General features: G+C 38.6%; 1 protein-coding gene across 2 annotated transcripts in view; it reads left to right on the top strand.

Annotated features, from left to right (window-relative positions):
* FOCAD (focadhesin) overlaps positions 1–14,811 on the top strand; it is a 98,845-nt gene that overhangs the window by 58,339 nt on the left and 25,695 nt on the right. For both annotated transcript variants that reach the window (XM_030467661.1, XM_030467660.1), the window contains exons 22-26: positions 4,185–4,277; positions 6,451–6,539; positions 8,670–8,711; positions 11,545–11,653; positions 12,148–12,264. In XM_030467661.1, the coding sequence (XP_030323521.1) occupies positions 4,185–4,277; positions 6,451–6,539; positions 8,670–8,711; positions 11,545–11,653; positions 12,148–12,264 (450 nt within the window). The remainder of the gene's footprint in view (positions 1–4,184; positions 4,278–6,450; positions 6,540–8,669; positions 8,712–11,544; positions 11,654–12,147; positions 12,265–14,811) is intronic.

Here is a 14,811-nt window from a genome sequence, read left to right as displayed (position 1 = left end):
CACAACCACTTGCCATTAGTTCCGAAGTCCCTTGAGCCTCCTTCTCTGTGCCTCCACCTACTCACTATCTTCTTACACATAAACTGCATTGTACATTCAAAAGAATCTGAATTTCACTTATTGTCAGCTTTGTCTATGTTAGCATTAGTTAACCAGCACTTTATGCAGTAGCTGTTATCACTGGGTATCTAATGACAGAGGAATAAAGACTGCTGGTTTCCTGTACTGAAAAGGTGGGTATCAGCACTACTTTTCTTGTAATCTTCAGGTCTATGTCAAATAATTTTCAGCTGTAGATGAATTTTACTTGGGTGTTCTTTATCATGTGGTAAAAAACTCTGTCCCCTTCTGTCTTCTTCTCTACACACATATCTACAGAATGTTTAGCACCATGAAGAAAGTTCATTAATCAAAAGCTTCTCACCAGTTCTGCTTGTCACCAAGCACATCCACAAATTTTAGATGTGCAGGGTGCTAATAATGTTACTGATTAGACTATGTTGTATAGTTGCTTGTAATGCCATATATTTAAAGCTTTATATATTGTGCATGAGCACAAACTGAAGTGTTTTGAAGGTCTGCTTTTGCTCTTATGCATCACTGTGGAATATATTTTGAACTCACAGATTGCCAGGAAACCAGACAAATCCAAATACACAGGTCTAAAATGGCTTCAGAGAAGAGGCAAAGAGGAAAACTGGATTTGCTGTAGATGCCTTGGGAACCTAAGGCAAACAGTTCTGACTGGAGCCTTGATTGCTTATCAGTTTGGAGGAGCAGAGTTGAGAGGAGTGGGTGTATAAAATTTTGGGTAGAAAGGAAGGGCTCTTGTTATTGAATCATTAAAAGAGGAGATTTCCTTTTTTTCTACAGTGTGTATTTATACTGGCTGAGGGGTAGAGTATGTCATCTCTTTTAATCAGTTGTCTTTTAGATTGCATTTATTTGTATGGATGTATTAGTACTTACTCAAAACTGTTTTAATAACACCACTGAGAGACAGCATGAAGCTTTAGCATGGTCCTTCATTTTTGTTATGAGGTTCATATAATGAAAATATATGGACTGCGTTATGTATATCAGGAGGGTCACAATATAGAGGAGATGAAGCTGGAAGGTAAAATAGGCAAAGGGAGTTTCGTTGTTTATCTTGGTTATCCATTCTCTACAGAGGAGACCTATGGAGCACATAATGGAGAAAGGAGAGTTTTGCATACCTTGAGTCATGGAATGTTTTACATGTTAACAGCAACTTGTCTCCATAAAAAAATAAAATAGGAGGAATAAAAGAAAGAATAACCACCTTCTGGGATTAAGCCTGGCAAGATTAATAACTGTAGGTAGGTTTTGCACAATTTTTGATTGCAACTCAGGATTTTTCCATAACTCAAGGAGTCTGGCATGTACTTTTAGTTTAGAAATAGAAAATGTAGGTCATAGCAGATACAGAGATATATTCCATCTCAGCTCAGCTTGAGATGTTTGCCTTTCCTTTATTAAAAACTTATTACCCTGGAAAGTGCTGACATTAAATAACTTATGGCCATGGAGACCTAATGGTTGTGATACATTTTTTTCATCTTTTTGGTAGAGACAGGCAGTAGAAATAATTGGATGGTGGCAAAAAATCAATTCTGTATACCCACCATGGAATAGGAAGAGGTATAGCAATACACAGCTATAATTTTAATTACAGAGATTTTGTTGTTTGTGCGTGTGAAAAACAAAGCCTTTTAAAAAGCAAGGACACTTGAACTCCTATACTCCTTTAATGAAATGTTGCTGCAATTAAGACAGTTGTGGAGAGAAGGAAATAGAGACTCATGTATGAGAACCACTGAATGGTAGGTGTTGGAAGGAACCTCTGAGAATGATCCAGTCCAACCCACCTGCCAGAGCAGCACTACCTAGAGTAAATCACACGGGACCACAACAAGATGGGTTTTGAATGTTTCCAGAGATGGAAAATCCACATCTTTTCTATACATCTTGTTCCAGTACTGTTACCCATAGGGTAAAAAAGTTCTTCCTAATATTTGGATTGAACCTCCTGTATTCCAGTTTATGCCTGTTGTCCCTTGTCCTGTCACCACTAAAGAGTCTGGTCTCATCCTCCAGACACCCACCCACCTTTTAGATATTCTGTAAGCAACGAAGAGACACCCCCCCCCCCCCCCCCCCTTCTTCTCTTCTCCAGGCTAAATGGACCCAGTTACCTCAGCTTTGCCTCTTACAGTAAATGCTGCAGTCCCCTAATATCTTGGTGTCTCTGTGCTGGACTGTCTCCAGCATTTCTGAACTGGGGAGTCCTAGAATTGGATGCAGTATTCCAGCTGTGGCCTCACCAGGGCACAGTGGAAGGGGAGGATAATGTCCCTCAACCTGCTTGTCACACTCTTCTTGATGCACCCCAGGATGCTACTTACCTTCTTGGCTGCAAGGGCACATTGTTGGCTCATGGTCAGCCTGCTATCGACCAGGATTCCCATGTCTTTTTTGCCAGAGCTGCTTTCCAGCAGGTCAGACCCTAACCTGTACTGATACACGAGTTTATTCTTCCTGAGAAACAGTACCCTACATTTGCCCTTGTTGAATTTCATTTGCCCATGTTGAATTTCTCCCCACCCAGCTGTCCAGCCTGTCCAGGTCATGCTAGATGGCAGCACAGCCTTCTGGCATTGTCAGACACCCTTCCCAGTCTTGTATTATCAGCAAACATGCTAAGGATACTCTGTCCTTTCATCAAGTCATCGATGAATATATTGAGCAAGACTGGACCCAGTACTGACCGCCGGAGAGCACCACTGAACACAGGCATCCAGCCAAACTCTGCCTCACCACAACTCCCTGAGTTCTGTTCTTTAGCCAGTTCCCAGTCCACCTCACTGTCCCCATGATACAATCCATGCTCCTTAAGTTTGGCAGTGAGGATGCCACGAGACAGTGTCGAAAGCCTTGCTGAAGGTAGAACACTTTCACTACTCTCCCCTCGTTTATCCGTCTATTTATAACATTGTAGAAGGCTGAAAGATGTGATAAATATTTTTTGTGCATTAATATATTTTGGGTTATAAATTGAATAACATGCAAGTTGCAGAGGAAGGTATACATATCATGTAGGACTCTTAATGTCTGGAAAAACATTGTGGCCTTGAATCTGTGACTCATTCTATTGAATTTAGCACTGCAATTACTTTGTTATGCTACCGTGGCTAGAAAATACCTTGTTACTGGGATCACCCAACTTCAGTTTTGTATTTCGATGTCCCCCAGAAAAGTGTTCAAGCCAGTTAACTATAGTGGTCACTGAAGAGAATAAGCTTGGGCTCCTGAGGAAAGTTTGAGTACACACAGCAGATTGTGTAGTTGACTGAGTTATTTTTTTGTTGTGAAGCTGAGTCTGTCAGACCTGTGTGAGGTGTGGAGGCTGACAGGGAGAGCTGTTACATATTTCCTTAAATTTTCTTCGATGTGCTGGTGTTTTCCTATTTTAAGTTCTATAGGGGCACTTCCTGGAGAGAAACTTTGTGGGTTTTTTTGTTTTGGTTGGTTTTTTTGTCTTGGTTGGTTTTTTGGTTTGGTTTGGGTTTTGATGTTTTTTTGTTGGTTGTTTTTGGGGTTTGTTTATTTGTTTGGCTTGGTTTGGTTTTTGTTTGGTTTTGGGGTTTTTTTGTATCAATTTATTTAATGGAAGTTTGAACTTGGTACTGGAGCACAGTTTTTTATACCTCAGCCATGGATAGTAACTTCTTTCGAATAATCTCCTGTATTTAGATAGTTACCTTCTTATATTTAACTGCCTGTTTAAAGCTTTTAGAAGCCTCTAAAACTATAACAAATACAGACTGCTGTATATTGCTATGCATGTATTTTTACCTACTGGGGCTAGCATGGTTGTGCTTATTGCCTCATATAATTCTGCTCTCTGCGGGATATATTATCTTTTGAACTACCTGAAGGGACCAATTTTGTCTGCCTTCATTGCAAAGTTGAAAATAACTTGATGTGGGTAAAACCTAATGGGAGAACAAAGTGCATTATCGTTTCAGTTTCTTACAGCGATGCCTGATGTCCTATGGGTGTGACCAAATGATTGCCTGCAAATTTTAAGTTGGAGGAGGTACACATTTTGCATATGTGGGACTTAATGTAACTGTTTCTAAACGTTCTGATGTGTTGCACAGGTCAACATTCAGCCTTCTGAATGGCACCGCTCCATGCTGCTGCCTCAGGCCTGGTTAGGATTTTTGAGTCGAACCTACAGTGCAGTCCTTCAGGTAATTTTGAGATACTTGTTACTGTACACATTAATGCTCATTCAAGTGGCATGAATTTCATTTTGCCAGGAAAAGCATCCATGCAAATTACAAAAGATTTAAAAGCAAAGTTTGCGTTGTTCCTTAAAATTTACGAATAGGAGGTAAAAATACGATTAGTCTTCAGTTCATGGCGGGACAATCTGGGGTACTTTGTAGAAGTATAATTTCTCCTTACAGTTCAGATTCTCATTCCTGTGTCAAGTTGTAGAATGTGTAATTTCTTAGAATTTTTATATGTGAAATTTTAACTGGAACTCTAAATAATTATTTTGGGTAGAAAGGTTATAATAGTATCACCAAGAAGACAGCAGCTACTGAGGAATGATTCATTAAAAAGAATTTCTCTTAACCAGCATTATATGCTGTCAGACTGGAAGGGACTGATACGTCCTACGATTTTTCCACCCTATGTAGTGATTAGGAAGTATTAATTAAGTTAGCTGAGGTGATATCTGGAGCAATGTAAGGTTTCTTTTTCAACAGGAAAATTATCTAAAAAGCTTTTAACAAATATTTGTCTTCTAGAAGTCGTTGTGCTACTAGAAGAGTTACTTGTTTGTATTTCCAGGCTACACCATCTGCTTTCAAAATGAGCAGCTCAAGTTTCAGAGCAAATTCTAGAAACTTTGACTGTTCCTTGTTTTGCTCTGCAGCCAAACATATGCTCCTCTAACATGTTCAAAACAAGTTTTTATCTTGTACATCAGCAAAATAATCAGATTCTAAGCCAAGCCAGCCCCATAACAAAACCAGAAGCAGCTGTCCAGGTTGTAATTTTAGGTTGTACCTACAGAGGGGGCCATTGTTTGTTGCATTAATTACTTTCCTATTTTGCTTCCCCTGTAAGGCAAGATTTCAGGGAAGCTTGGCACTTACTTACCAGTCCTGTCTCTGAAAACCTCTATGAATTCATGCTGTTTTACAGGTTAAGTTCTGTTGCTTCTAGAATCCCTTGCTGGAGGCTTAGTATCTTTACTTACTCCTGATACTTCTATAATACATTTATATACATTACAGGACATTTATAGTACATTTAAGATTAGTATTCTTTTTACTACATAATTATTTCTGAACAGCGAGTAGAGTGATGACTTCTACAGTCTGGAGGTAGATGTTCATAGAGTCAACTTCACTGAAAAACTAGTTTTTGGTTTTTTTTTACTTCTGGACACTTAAAAGTCCTCTTGCCTTCATTATGTCTGCTCACATGGTTAAGCACCTTTGCCAGCTCATGTGTTCAGAATGTTTTTGATACTGAAATCAATGTCATCATGATGACCCTGCAGGTCTTGATTTAGTTCGGAACCTAAGCCAGTGTTGACATGTTTGGGGTCATTGCACTAGATTTTTGCACAGCTGTTATGCATCCTTCTCTTTAATGTATTTTACATGCTTCTTTAATCTCTGTGAAGAAGGACCTTTTGAGTGACATCAGGATTTTACAGGATTGACGTGTTTTGTATTCTTAGGTTTTTATGCACATGCAAACTACCAGCATTCAGTGCCTGCAAAACACAGCTTATCTGCCTGTATTTTTCATTTAAAGCTTAATAACCTACTATGAAGCAGTAACTGATAACCCAAACAAGTTCAGACGTAGTTGTCTCACAGATGGAGACTGAATATTAAAGAAAAGCTCCTTATTATGTTCTGTTAACAGGTGTTAGGGTCAGAATTCATATAATTTCCTATAAGGTGCAGAAAGAACTGTTGTAGGAGGTCACAGGAAGATTGAGACCACAGAACAGAAATGGGGGATAAATTCTACTTTAAGTAGCAAATCAAGATAGTAATGTTTTGCTGCTAGCTAGCAGACTTCTAAATCTCATTCACTGCTTGCTCTACCATGTTTCAAGGCAACTTGTCTCTTCAAATGAACTGGGAGAAATGTCTCATTATGTGTCTGTTTATGCCATCTGCAGCTTGTTTTCCTTACTCAGAATAAAAAATTATGAATTCTTTTATGTTACATATTGTGTGTTACAGAAGAATTCCATATGAAAGCAGTCAAGTTCACTTATGAAGTAGCCCTTAAGTGAAGTGCTACATCTGTTACCCAAGTGTTCTCTGAGAAATCTTAGGGTGATTGGCCATGTAAGGTCCCCTTCTAATGTATTCTGTAATTCCACAGGGGAGGCAGGCAGAGCTGGATATGCAGTTAAAACATGGAAAAGACAACCCCGAAGAGGTGCAGTACAAAAAATTCACAGCCTGGCTCTGGTAAGGAAATGCTTGTCTGCTCCTGTTCACTTGTCATGTCAATTTGAAGTGGCAGAGGAAGGCAAGTCTTCAAAGTTTTTAGTTTTGCAGGTGTAGAGACTGTGTGGGCAATACTGAAAAAAAACCCCAACAGCAGATACAATAACTAAGGTGGTAGGGGGAACAGGAAGAAAGAGACTACTGGGTTACTGTCAAGATTCCCTTATGCACAGGTTCATAGGTACCTCAGCTCTGTAACGTCTGAAACCTTGTAGGACAAGCAACTGTAAGGAATGGAAAACTATCTTGCATTGTTAAAGCAGAAGGATTGTGCAGAGAGCAAAACTTAGTTGTAGAGATTAAGTAAGCTGTCTTCCTAAAAATGCCTCAATAAGAGAAATCTAAGCCATTGTATGATGTATGTCATAGTGAACTGAGGCACACCTCAGTTGGTGTGGTAAGTTAGCAATGTTGAGCCTGAGGATGTTATTTAAAACCAAGCATATGGGGCACATCCTGATGCACATCCTTGACTACTTCTGGTTTAGTCAGCCGAGGAGTATCTCTCAGTCTGTCAGGGTTTACCCATGTATGCACATGGCCAGGAAAACAAGGTGGGAGACAAAGTGGGAGACCTCACAGAGAGGAGCTGTATATCTGAGTATAGTATAAGTGTCTGTTTCCATGCTTGTTCTTAAATTCATTGAGAATAAAGCATATACAAAGAAAACCAAAATGCCCTTTGCCTGTTTAAGTCAAAAAGATGTTACCAGGTGCCACTCAAGAGGAATGTAAAATTTGTGTCTATTGTTTTTATTCCAGTTAATTCTAGATTGGAGGGTTTCACAGTAAGATCCAGAGTGATACAGTATTGTAGGAGAGACTCTTTATGTAGTAATGCAAACATTTGCTGTCATTTCTCTGCCTGATCCCTTTCTTGGTTGGGTATAAAGGAAGAACATTTTTGGGGTGAGAAGAATGCTTCTAACAATGCTGCATATGCAGATCTCTCCTGAAGTAATTTTTGCTCTGTATTTCCTGATCAGTGTTAATGTAACCTATGTCAAAAATTAACAAAATTCCCTGAGAAATCAAAGCAGTAAGTGAACTGGAAGCCCTATATGTCTTACATGTCTTTTCCTGTTCCCCTTTTATTTATTGGTGCTTCAGGACTCTTAACTTTAATACCTGTCAAGCATTAGTTTTTCCTATTGAGTTTAACCTGATTGAGGGCACCTTGGTACAGATTTGTGTCCATGCTTGATTAAGTACTGTGCAATTTGCACTACTGTTTGCCGGGCTGGTGTATTCCTAGTGTTAGATGAGTTTGAAATTGTGTGCAAAAACAATACAGCTGCCAAGGCAAGCCTGAGAAGGTTTCTTTTAAACCCTGAGAATAACAGTCTTCTAACATGGTCCTATTTTATGAAGCATTCAGTTTTAGTCTTTCAATCATGTGTTGTGGAACTGTGATTGGAGCATATCTTTTTTTCTGTGGGATTACAGTCATGGCCAGAATGGTATCGTGTGTTTTAATATAGAGGATCTCCTTCCTCACTCAAACCTGGCAATATAGACATTTCACTTCATCTCTTCTTCTGTCTTGATATGAATGCAAAACTAAACAAATGCAGACAAGTAGCTTATTATACATTGACTGTAGTAATGTGTTTAAAGATTGTAACAACTATGGCTTTCATTTAAATCGATTCAGATTACTGTACTGCCTAGTAGTTTAGTAGCCCATAGAGGGTTGCAGGAGTATAGTAAGTGTTGGATAAATAGTAATCTGTTGTAAAACATTCTTATTTAATTATGCTAAGGAATAGCATTTATGTGGAAACTTCTGTGTATACACTGGAAGAACACATGTCTATCACATGTACCTACATTTTACAAAAAGTGGTATGAATGTCAAATAAGAACCTTTTATAAACCTTGGTAGTGTACATGATCATGAAGAAATGTTGACTGGTACATTTTTTACAATTTTAGAATTCTAATGCTTGTGATTCATTTGTGCTATATCTCCTGGTACCTAGATGAGATAGTTGTTAACCTAGAATGGACACATGTAAGTCATATGGGAAAATTACCTGAGCTAATGCTATGATATTATTAATGTGTAAATTCTTTCTGTTTCTGTTGCAGGGTCAGAGATATGTTGACTGATGTCATCAAGGTTGCTTCCAAGTAAGAGCAGCAAATTTATTACAGATGATAATGATTTATCTTTGTAACAAAGATATAAGAAAATGTTTTCTGCAGTTGGTGATCCTGTCATTTTTATTATTTCATATGACTGCTGTTCAGGAAAGGAACTTGTTGCCACCTTGTGGTTTGAGATTTTTTGCCACTGACTATATCTACTAGAAAGGCTGATGCCTTACTGAGTAAAGCATGCATAATGCTATATGCACTAATTGTCTATTCTATTTTTAACAAGAAGAATGTTTGCCTCAGGTAGGTTTATCTATAAATTGACTTGTCTTTACTGGAGTATGGATGCTTCAAAATTGTCCCACTTTTTTGTCAGGTGTCTTTCTGTTGCCCCTTAAGTACAGGAAATTACATAATGGTGAGATTGTGCTAGGCTTACTTATTTGTTGTTAGAACTAGCACATGGCTTTCAGGTAGCAGTGAGAGTCTTAATCTTTCTTTATAGCCTACTGAAGTGTTTTGATTTCTTCCTTTTGCCCTCCCGTGGCAGCTACCTTCTTCCTATTTAATGCTTTGTTGCTAGTTAACTAGAAATTGGCTACTTGCATCAGATTAAGCAGAAGTGTCAGAAGTAGTAAATCCTCATAAGAACAAGTACTTAGAAAATCATAAAGGTGTCATTAGTGAGAGAATTACAGTGCCATCTCATAGACCATTCCAACATTGTTGTTCTTGTAATTGTAGAAAAGGCTAGTTTGAAGTACCTGTGTGCACTGAAAGTTCCAGAGATTTTAAATGAGACTTTCTGCAAAGGCTTGAACTTCTTCCTTCTTTAACTTAGTATTCAAGTATTCAAGTATTCAAGTTCAAGTATTTAAAGTAGTCCCTCTGGTTCCACTTCCTTGCACATCAGTCCATCTTGAAGTAGTCAGTTAAAACAGGATGAAATAGGAAGATATATTTGATATTTAAGCTACTCAATAACTTGCTGTGTTAAAATAAGGAAGCAGAAAGTGATAAATGAAAAAGGAACAAAATAATAAACTTTAAATGTATCATATTCTGTGTCTCACAATTAAGGTATGATTTTAGATATAGAAGTTCATCAGCAAAAAACTATTTAAGGTAGAAGCATGGGCTAATTTATGAGGGAGTGGTGAATTTTCTTTAGGTAACAGCAGAGGGATTTCCTGACCATAGATCACCTCTCTAGAAATTCTTGTGCTTACTGACTTTCTTTTAAGAAAATACTGGGCTTTTCCCAAATATTTTCAATATAGAGTAAGACACTGCTCTTTTTCCTCATGGAGCCTGTTGAGGTGATGAGTTTTGCCTTCATTAAATTTAAAGCATCCAGTTTTCTGTGTATGTAGGTTTAGAAGTTTCTCTCTGAAGTACATCGTGAAATATAACCTTTTTGGAAGCTGATGAATAACACATGCTGCACATAAATTGGTAAATTATTGAAGACAAGATGTACACAGAGACTTTACAGAACTTAACTAAGCACCTAGCTGTGTAATTTGTAGATATCTTTTAAGAAGAGAATAGTTCCAGTGTTCCAGACAGGAGAGGTCAATGATATACTACTAAGACCTGTGTGTCTTACAGAATCATAGAATGTCAGTGGTTGGAAGGGTCCTCTGAAGATCGCTGAGTCCAGAAAATATTTTTATTGTGAAAATAAAGTCTTTGGATCTAGGCTAAATGCCTAAATTTTTAGTGGGTTGTATTTTTACAGCAACAGTTGAGGAAGTGTTTTGAAATGGAAGACAAAGCAAAAGGTGTAGTACACTGTGCTGATCGAGTGCAAGGTTACAAGTGATCTAGTACATTGTACTATTCAGCTGCTATTGAAAAATAATTAAAAGTTCAAGCAGCATTATATTGCAAAATGTTTTTCTGGAAATGACTGGCATATTGACATCTATCCTTTCATGAAACTGAACAGTTTGATTTTTCTCATTTGTTAGGTGGTGGACTTTTTTTTTTTCTTTCCTTAAAAGTAAAAATTGGCACTGTGGTAGAAGTTAGTATTCTTTAAAACCTATAGTTTTCTGTTATGTTAATGTTTTCACAGCATAGGGAACTAAACCAAAACCTTTTTCTAATGTGAGATTTTAGTGATGGCTGCTCTGTTCAATCTTCTGAACAGCTACCACTGCAGTGGAGTGGCCCCTGCCTGTATTGTATTCTCTGTCTGAAGATAGAGATGTGTTGTCTTCTGTAGAAAATGGAACTAGGAAGGACCAATTGATGCATTACTGATATATAGGGACCTTGACAGGCTTGAGACCTGGGCTTATGCAAACTATGGGTTCCGATGTTTCGTTTGATGCATGAGTTCAACAAGAAGAACTGCAAGGCTCTGCACCTGTGTTGAGGCAATCCCATGAATGAACACAGGTTGGGAGAAGAAAATGAATGAGGAGAAGAATGTGGGGGTGATGATGGACCAGAAGATTAATATGAGCTGTCAGTCTGTGCTTGTAGACCAGTTGCTCCCTTCTAACCCAAAATGTTCTGTGATTCTAACATTTCTGTGATTGGTACTTGTCCTGAGGGCTGGCAGCCCTCATTATAAGGGAAGCAAGCTTCTGTTTCTGTACAACTTTCTGTGTGATAGGCTTTATGTGATAGACAAGAAAAAAAGGCTGAAACTCTTTTCTCACCCACTATTTCACTAATTCATGCAGGTAAAATGCAAAAACTTGAGCTGTCATGTAGCTCAGCAAAATAAAGTTGCTTGGTTCAAAGGCTTTCCTTCCTGGATCACTTGTAGCATAACTTTTCCTGCACTGAGATATATGTTTTATTTCCTGTTAAATCTATTATGCTTCTGAACTGTTTTTCTTTTTCTGTCCAGAGAGAGCCCAGTGGTGAAGGGAAATTCTATTTTTGCCTTAACTGGACTTGCTGTTGCTGTAGCCAAACACGAAAGCAGCCTTTCCTCAGACACTGAAGGGGTGCCTGAGGTAAGTCCATCTGAGAAAGAGATTTCTACTTTAAGTGATCTGTAATGAAGCAATATAACCAGATGTTTGGGAGGCTGGTGAGTACTTCACATTTTGACGTTCAAATTTCACCTTGCTGAATGAATGAATCAATAAATGCATGCATGCCATCTGGTAGCTGCTGTGTGATCTATACAAAAATAGGTAGAACATGTCGGTCCCTTCTCACAAGAAACATAATGACTAACACATTTGTCAGTTTTGCCAGTTAAGATACAGAGCTAGAGTACAATGAAACCCAGTAATCCTCTTTTCTCATAATTTTTGCTTGCTGTGTATGATTAAAATTAGTTGCAGAGGGTCAGCACTGGCAAGTAAATTAAGCTACTTACTAAAGAATGAAAATAATGTCGTTTCTCATGGATCATAGCTGGAATATCAGCTGCTGAGCTTCTGTTAGGTATGAACTGATTTAATAAAGAATAACAGTGAATTTTTGGGTGTGATTTTTGCAGACTGAACCTGATTTTCTTCCCACAACGCAATGGATTTCTATGGTCACAGAGACTCTCCTTAGTATTGTTAATAGCCGCTATCAGCCTAAAGGTCAAGTCTTCCCATGGTTCTATCAGGTATGTGTTTTGTTTAAAAAAATATCTGTGCTTCATACCTGGAGTTCTTAGCATTTCCTGGTTCTATTCTCCCTTTAGTAGTTGTAATACAGGAAAATCAAAATTTTCTTGCTTTTGTCTTTTCCTTTAGTTGTGCTTTTTGCTTATATTTGGGGTTGTCTTGAGTTTTGGCTCAGTTGGGCTCAGTGTCTTGAGCCTTATTACCAAAAGACTAAAAATGACATGTGAGGACACTTAAATGAAGGAAAATTTAAAAACAAAAATACCATGAAAACTTAGAATACAGAGTATGTGTGTACAAAACCAGAATAGGAAACCTTCTAATAGGAATGGAGCCTCTTCAAATTTATGACTTCTGTGACTTCATCATGAAAGGCAGCTGCTGCTGCCATGGCCATCCTGACCACTGCGTCCTGTTGTCAGATTCAAGCCTGTCAGGGCAGCTGGTGTTTTCCATGTGGTCCATGGGAAATGCCTGTGCAGGCACAGCACAGCAGGGTCCCACTGCCAGCAATGTGCCCCACGTTGGGTGCCAATAAATCTGTCATGGTTTAACACTGGCCCAGCTATTAAACCCAATGCCAGATGCTCTCTATTAATTCCCCTCCCTTCCCTGATAAAGAAAGGGTAGAGAATAAGGGAGAGAGACTTACGGGTTGGAAACTAAACAACACAACTTTAATGAAATGGTAATGATAAAAAGGAAGAAATAGGTACTAATAGGTACTAAATAGGTACAAATATACAGGAAAATTTATACCACATTCCTCTCCGCTCTCCCCCAGTAACTCTCATGTCACCACTGAGGCTGCAGGGCAGCCCTGGGAAAGTCCAGGCTGGACTCCTGGAGTCGGCAGCAGTTGGGAGCTGGAGGCAGGAACGCACAGATTCAGGCTGGCACGGATCAGGACCACAGGCAGATAAACTGATGGAATCCTCCCAGGGTGCTGAAGCAAACAGGGACAGGTGAAGAAAGAAAAGCAGGAAAGAAGGGGTTTAACCCTCGTGATCCCTCAAATTTATACTGAGTATGACGTGTATGGGATGGAATACTCTGGTCAATTTTGGCCATCTGTCTTGTCTGTTCCTCCCTAAGGGAGGGTTTGCAGGTGTGACCTTTTTACTCCATTTTTCCTTCCAGAGGGCAATTTGTTCCACAGAACTGAGCAGTGTTCTTGGCTCTGCACACCATTCTCTAGCTGTAACTATAAACATTGAGCGTTATCAGTCCTGGAAGCAGACACTGTCGGAGAAACTTGCTGTTAATTTCAGCAAGTGCAATTAGTTACAAGAAACTTAGATGAAAGCAAAATTACAAGACAGAAAATCACCTTTATCCTGGCCCAAACCAGGACACCACAGTATCAAATTCTTGACACCATCCATTAGAGCTCTGAAGTGTTATAATTTCTTAAAACCTACTAGTTATGAAGCCAGTATCTTATACAGTATTTCTTGAACCTCTGTGGGCCAGTAGACTTTGAATCAAATGTCCTTACAGTGTGATAACCAGCCTGAAATTCTCAAGTCATGTAAGTATCTGGCAGTTCTTAAGTTGGATGTGGAGACAGACTGAAAGCTTAGTGTAGACCTTAAGAGAGAGGTATTTCTAACTCTTGACTATATTTGGTCCAGATGACCAGTTTGGAGAGACTTTGTGTCATGGATGAAGACGGAAACTTGAATTGTACAGTGCCAAATACCAGCCTTCTGATGTTATCTTAATGTTTTCTATCCGGGATTTTATTAACTGCATTCATGAACTGTAGTAAGTCCCACAGTGAGATGTTGCATCAAAAAGCTGAAAATTACTGGTGGACATGAGTCGTCTCTGGCGTGTGACCTCTGTCATCAGTGATAGGGGACAAAGATCACCGAAATCAATTGTAGTGTTAAGTAAATGCTACACTGGTTGGATGTAAGGAGATTATACTGCTAGGTTGGCACTGGCAGTTCTTGCCAAATTGTCTGTGACTCCTGCCTTTTAAAATAATGCTGTTTAAAAGAGGTAGTTTTAAGATGGAATGAAGTGTTAATGTTTAATTTCTAAAGATACACTCTAATAAAAAAAATGAAAAAAAACCCATGCTTTCAGAATTTTAAAGCACACAATAGCAATCACCATCTTAGGGTGCCTTTCCTTCTGATGGGATTTTTTTATCTTTTCGTTTACAAAGTTTCATATAGAAATTGAGAAATATAGATTAGGCTAATTAGAATCAAGCCACTTTTTTATAAGTAGAGGTAGCTGTGTGTATTTTGCTTATCAAAAGGGAGCGGAACTGAAAACCTTTTTAAGGGATCTTCCTGCTAGAAAGCATCTCTACTGGTTATCTTGCAAGATAGCGTATTTTGTCATGTTAGGTGTGGTGCTTTTGAGCTACTGCTTTTTCCAGCTCACTAAGTTCTTCCTGTGTTGTAATTACAGAAGTTTATTAAGATCATGGCTGATTTTTGTTTGCCCTTCTAATCATGCTGCTGGATATTTTAACAAGGAAGGTGAAAAATAAAGTAGACGGATGTATTTATGCACAAAATGGCTTTTAA

This window comes from Calypte anna, chromosome Z, assembly GCF_003957555.1.
Source record: "Calypte anna isolate BGI_N300 chromosome Z, bCalAnn1_v1.p, whole genome shotgun sequence".
Classification (NCBI taxonomy): domain Eukaryota; kingdom Metazoa; phylum Chordata; class Aves; order Apodiformes; family Trochilidae; genus Calypte; species Calypte anna.
Note: the sequence above shows the minus strand (reverse complement) of the source record. Positions and strands in the feature narration are given on the sequence as shown.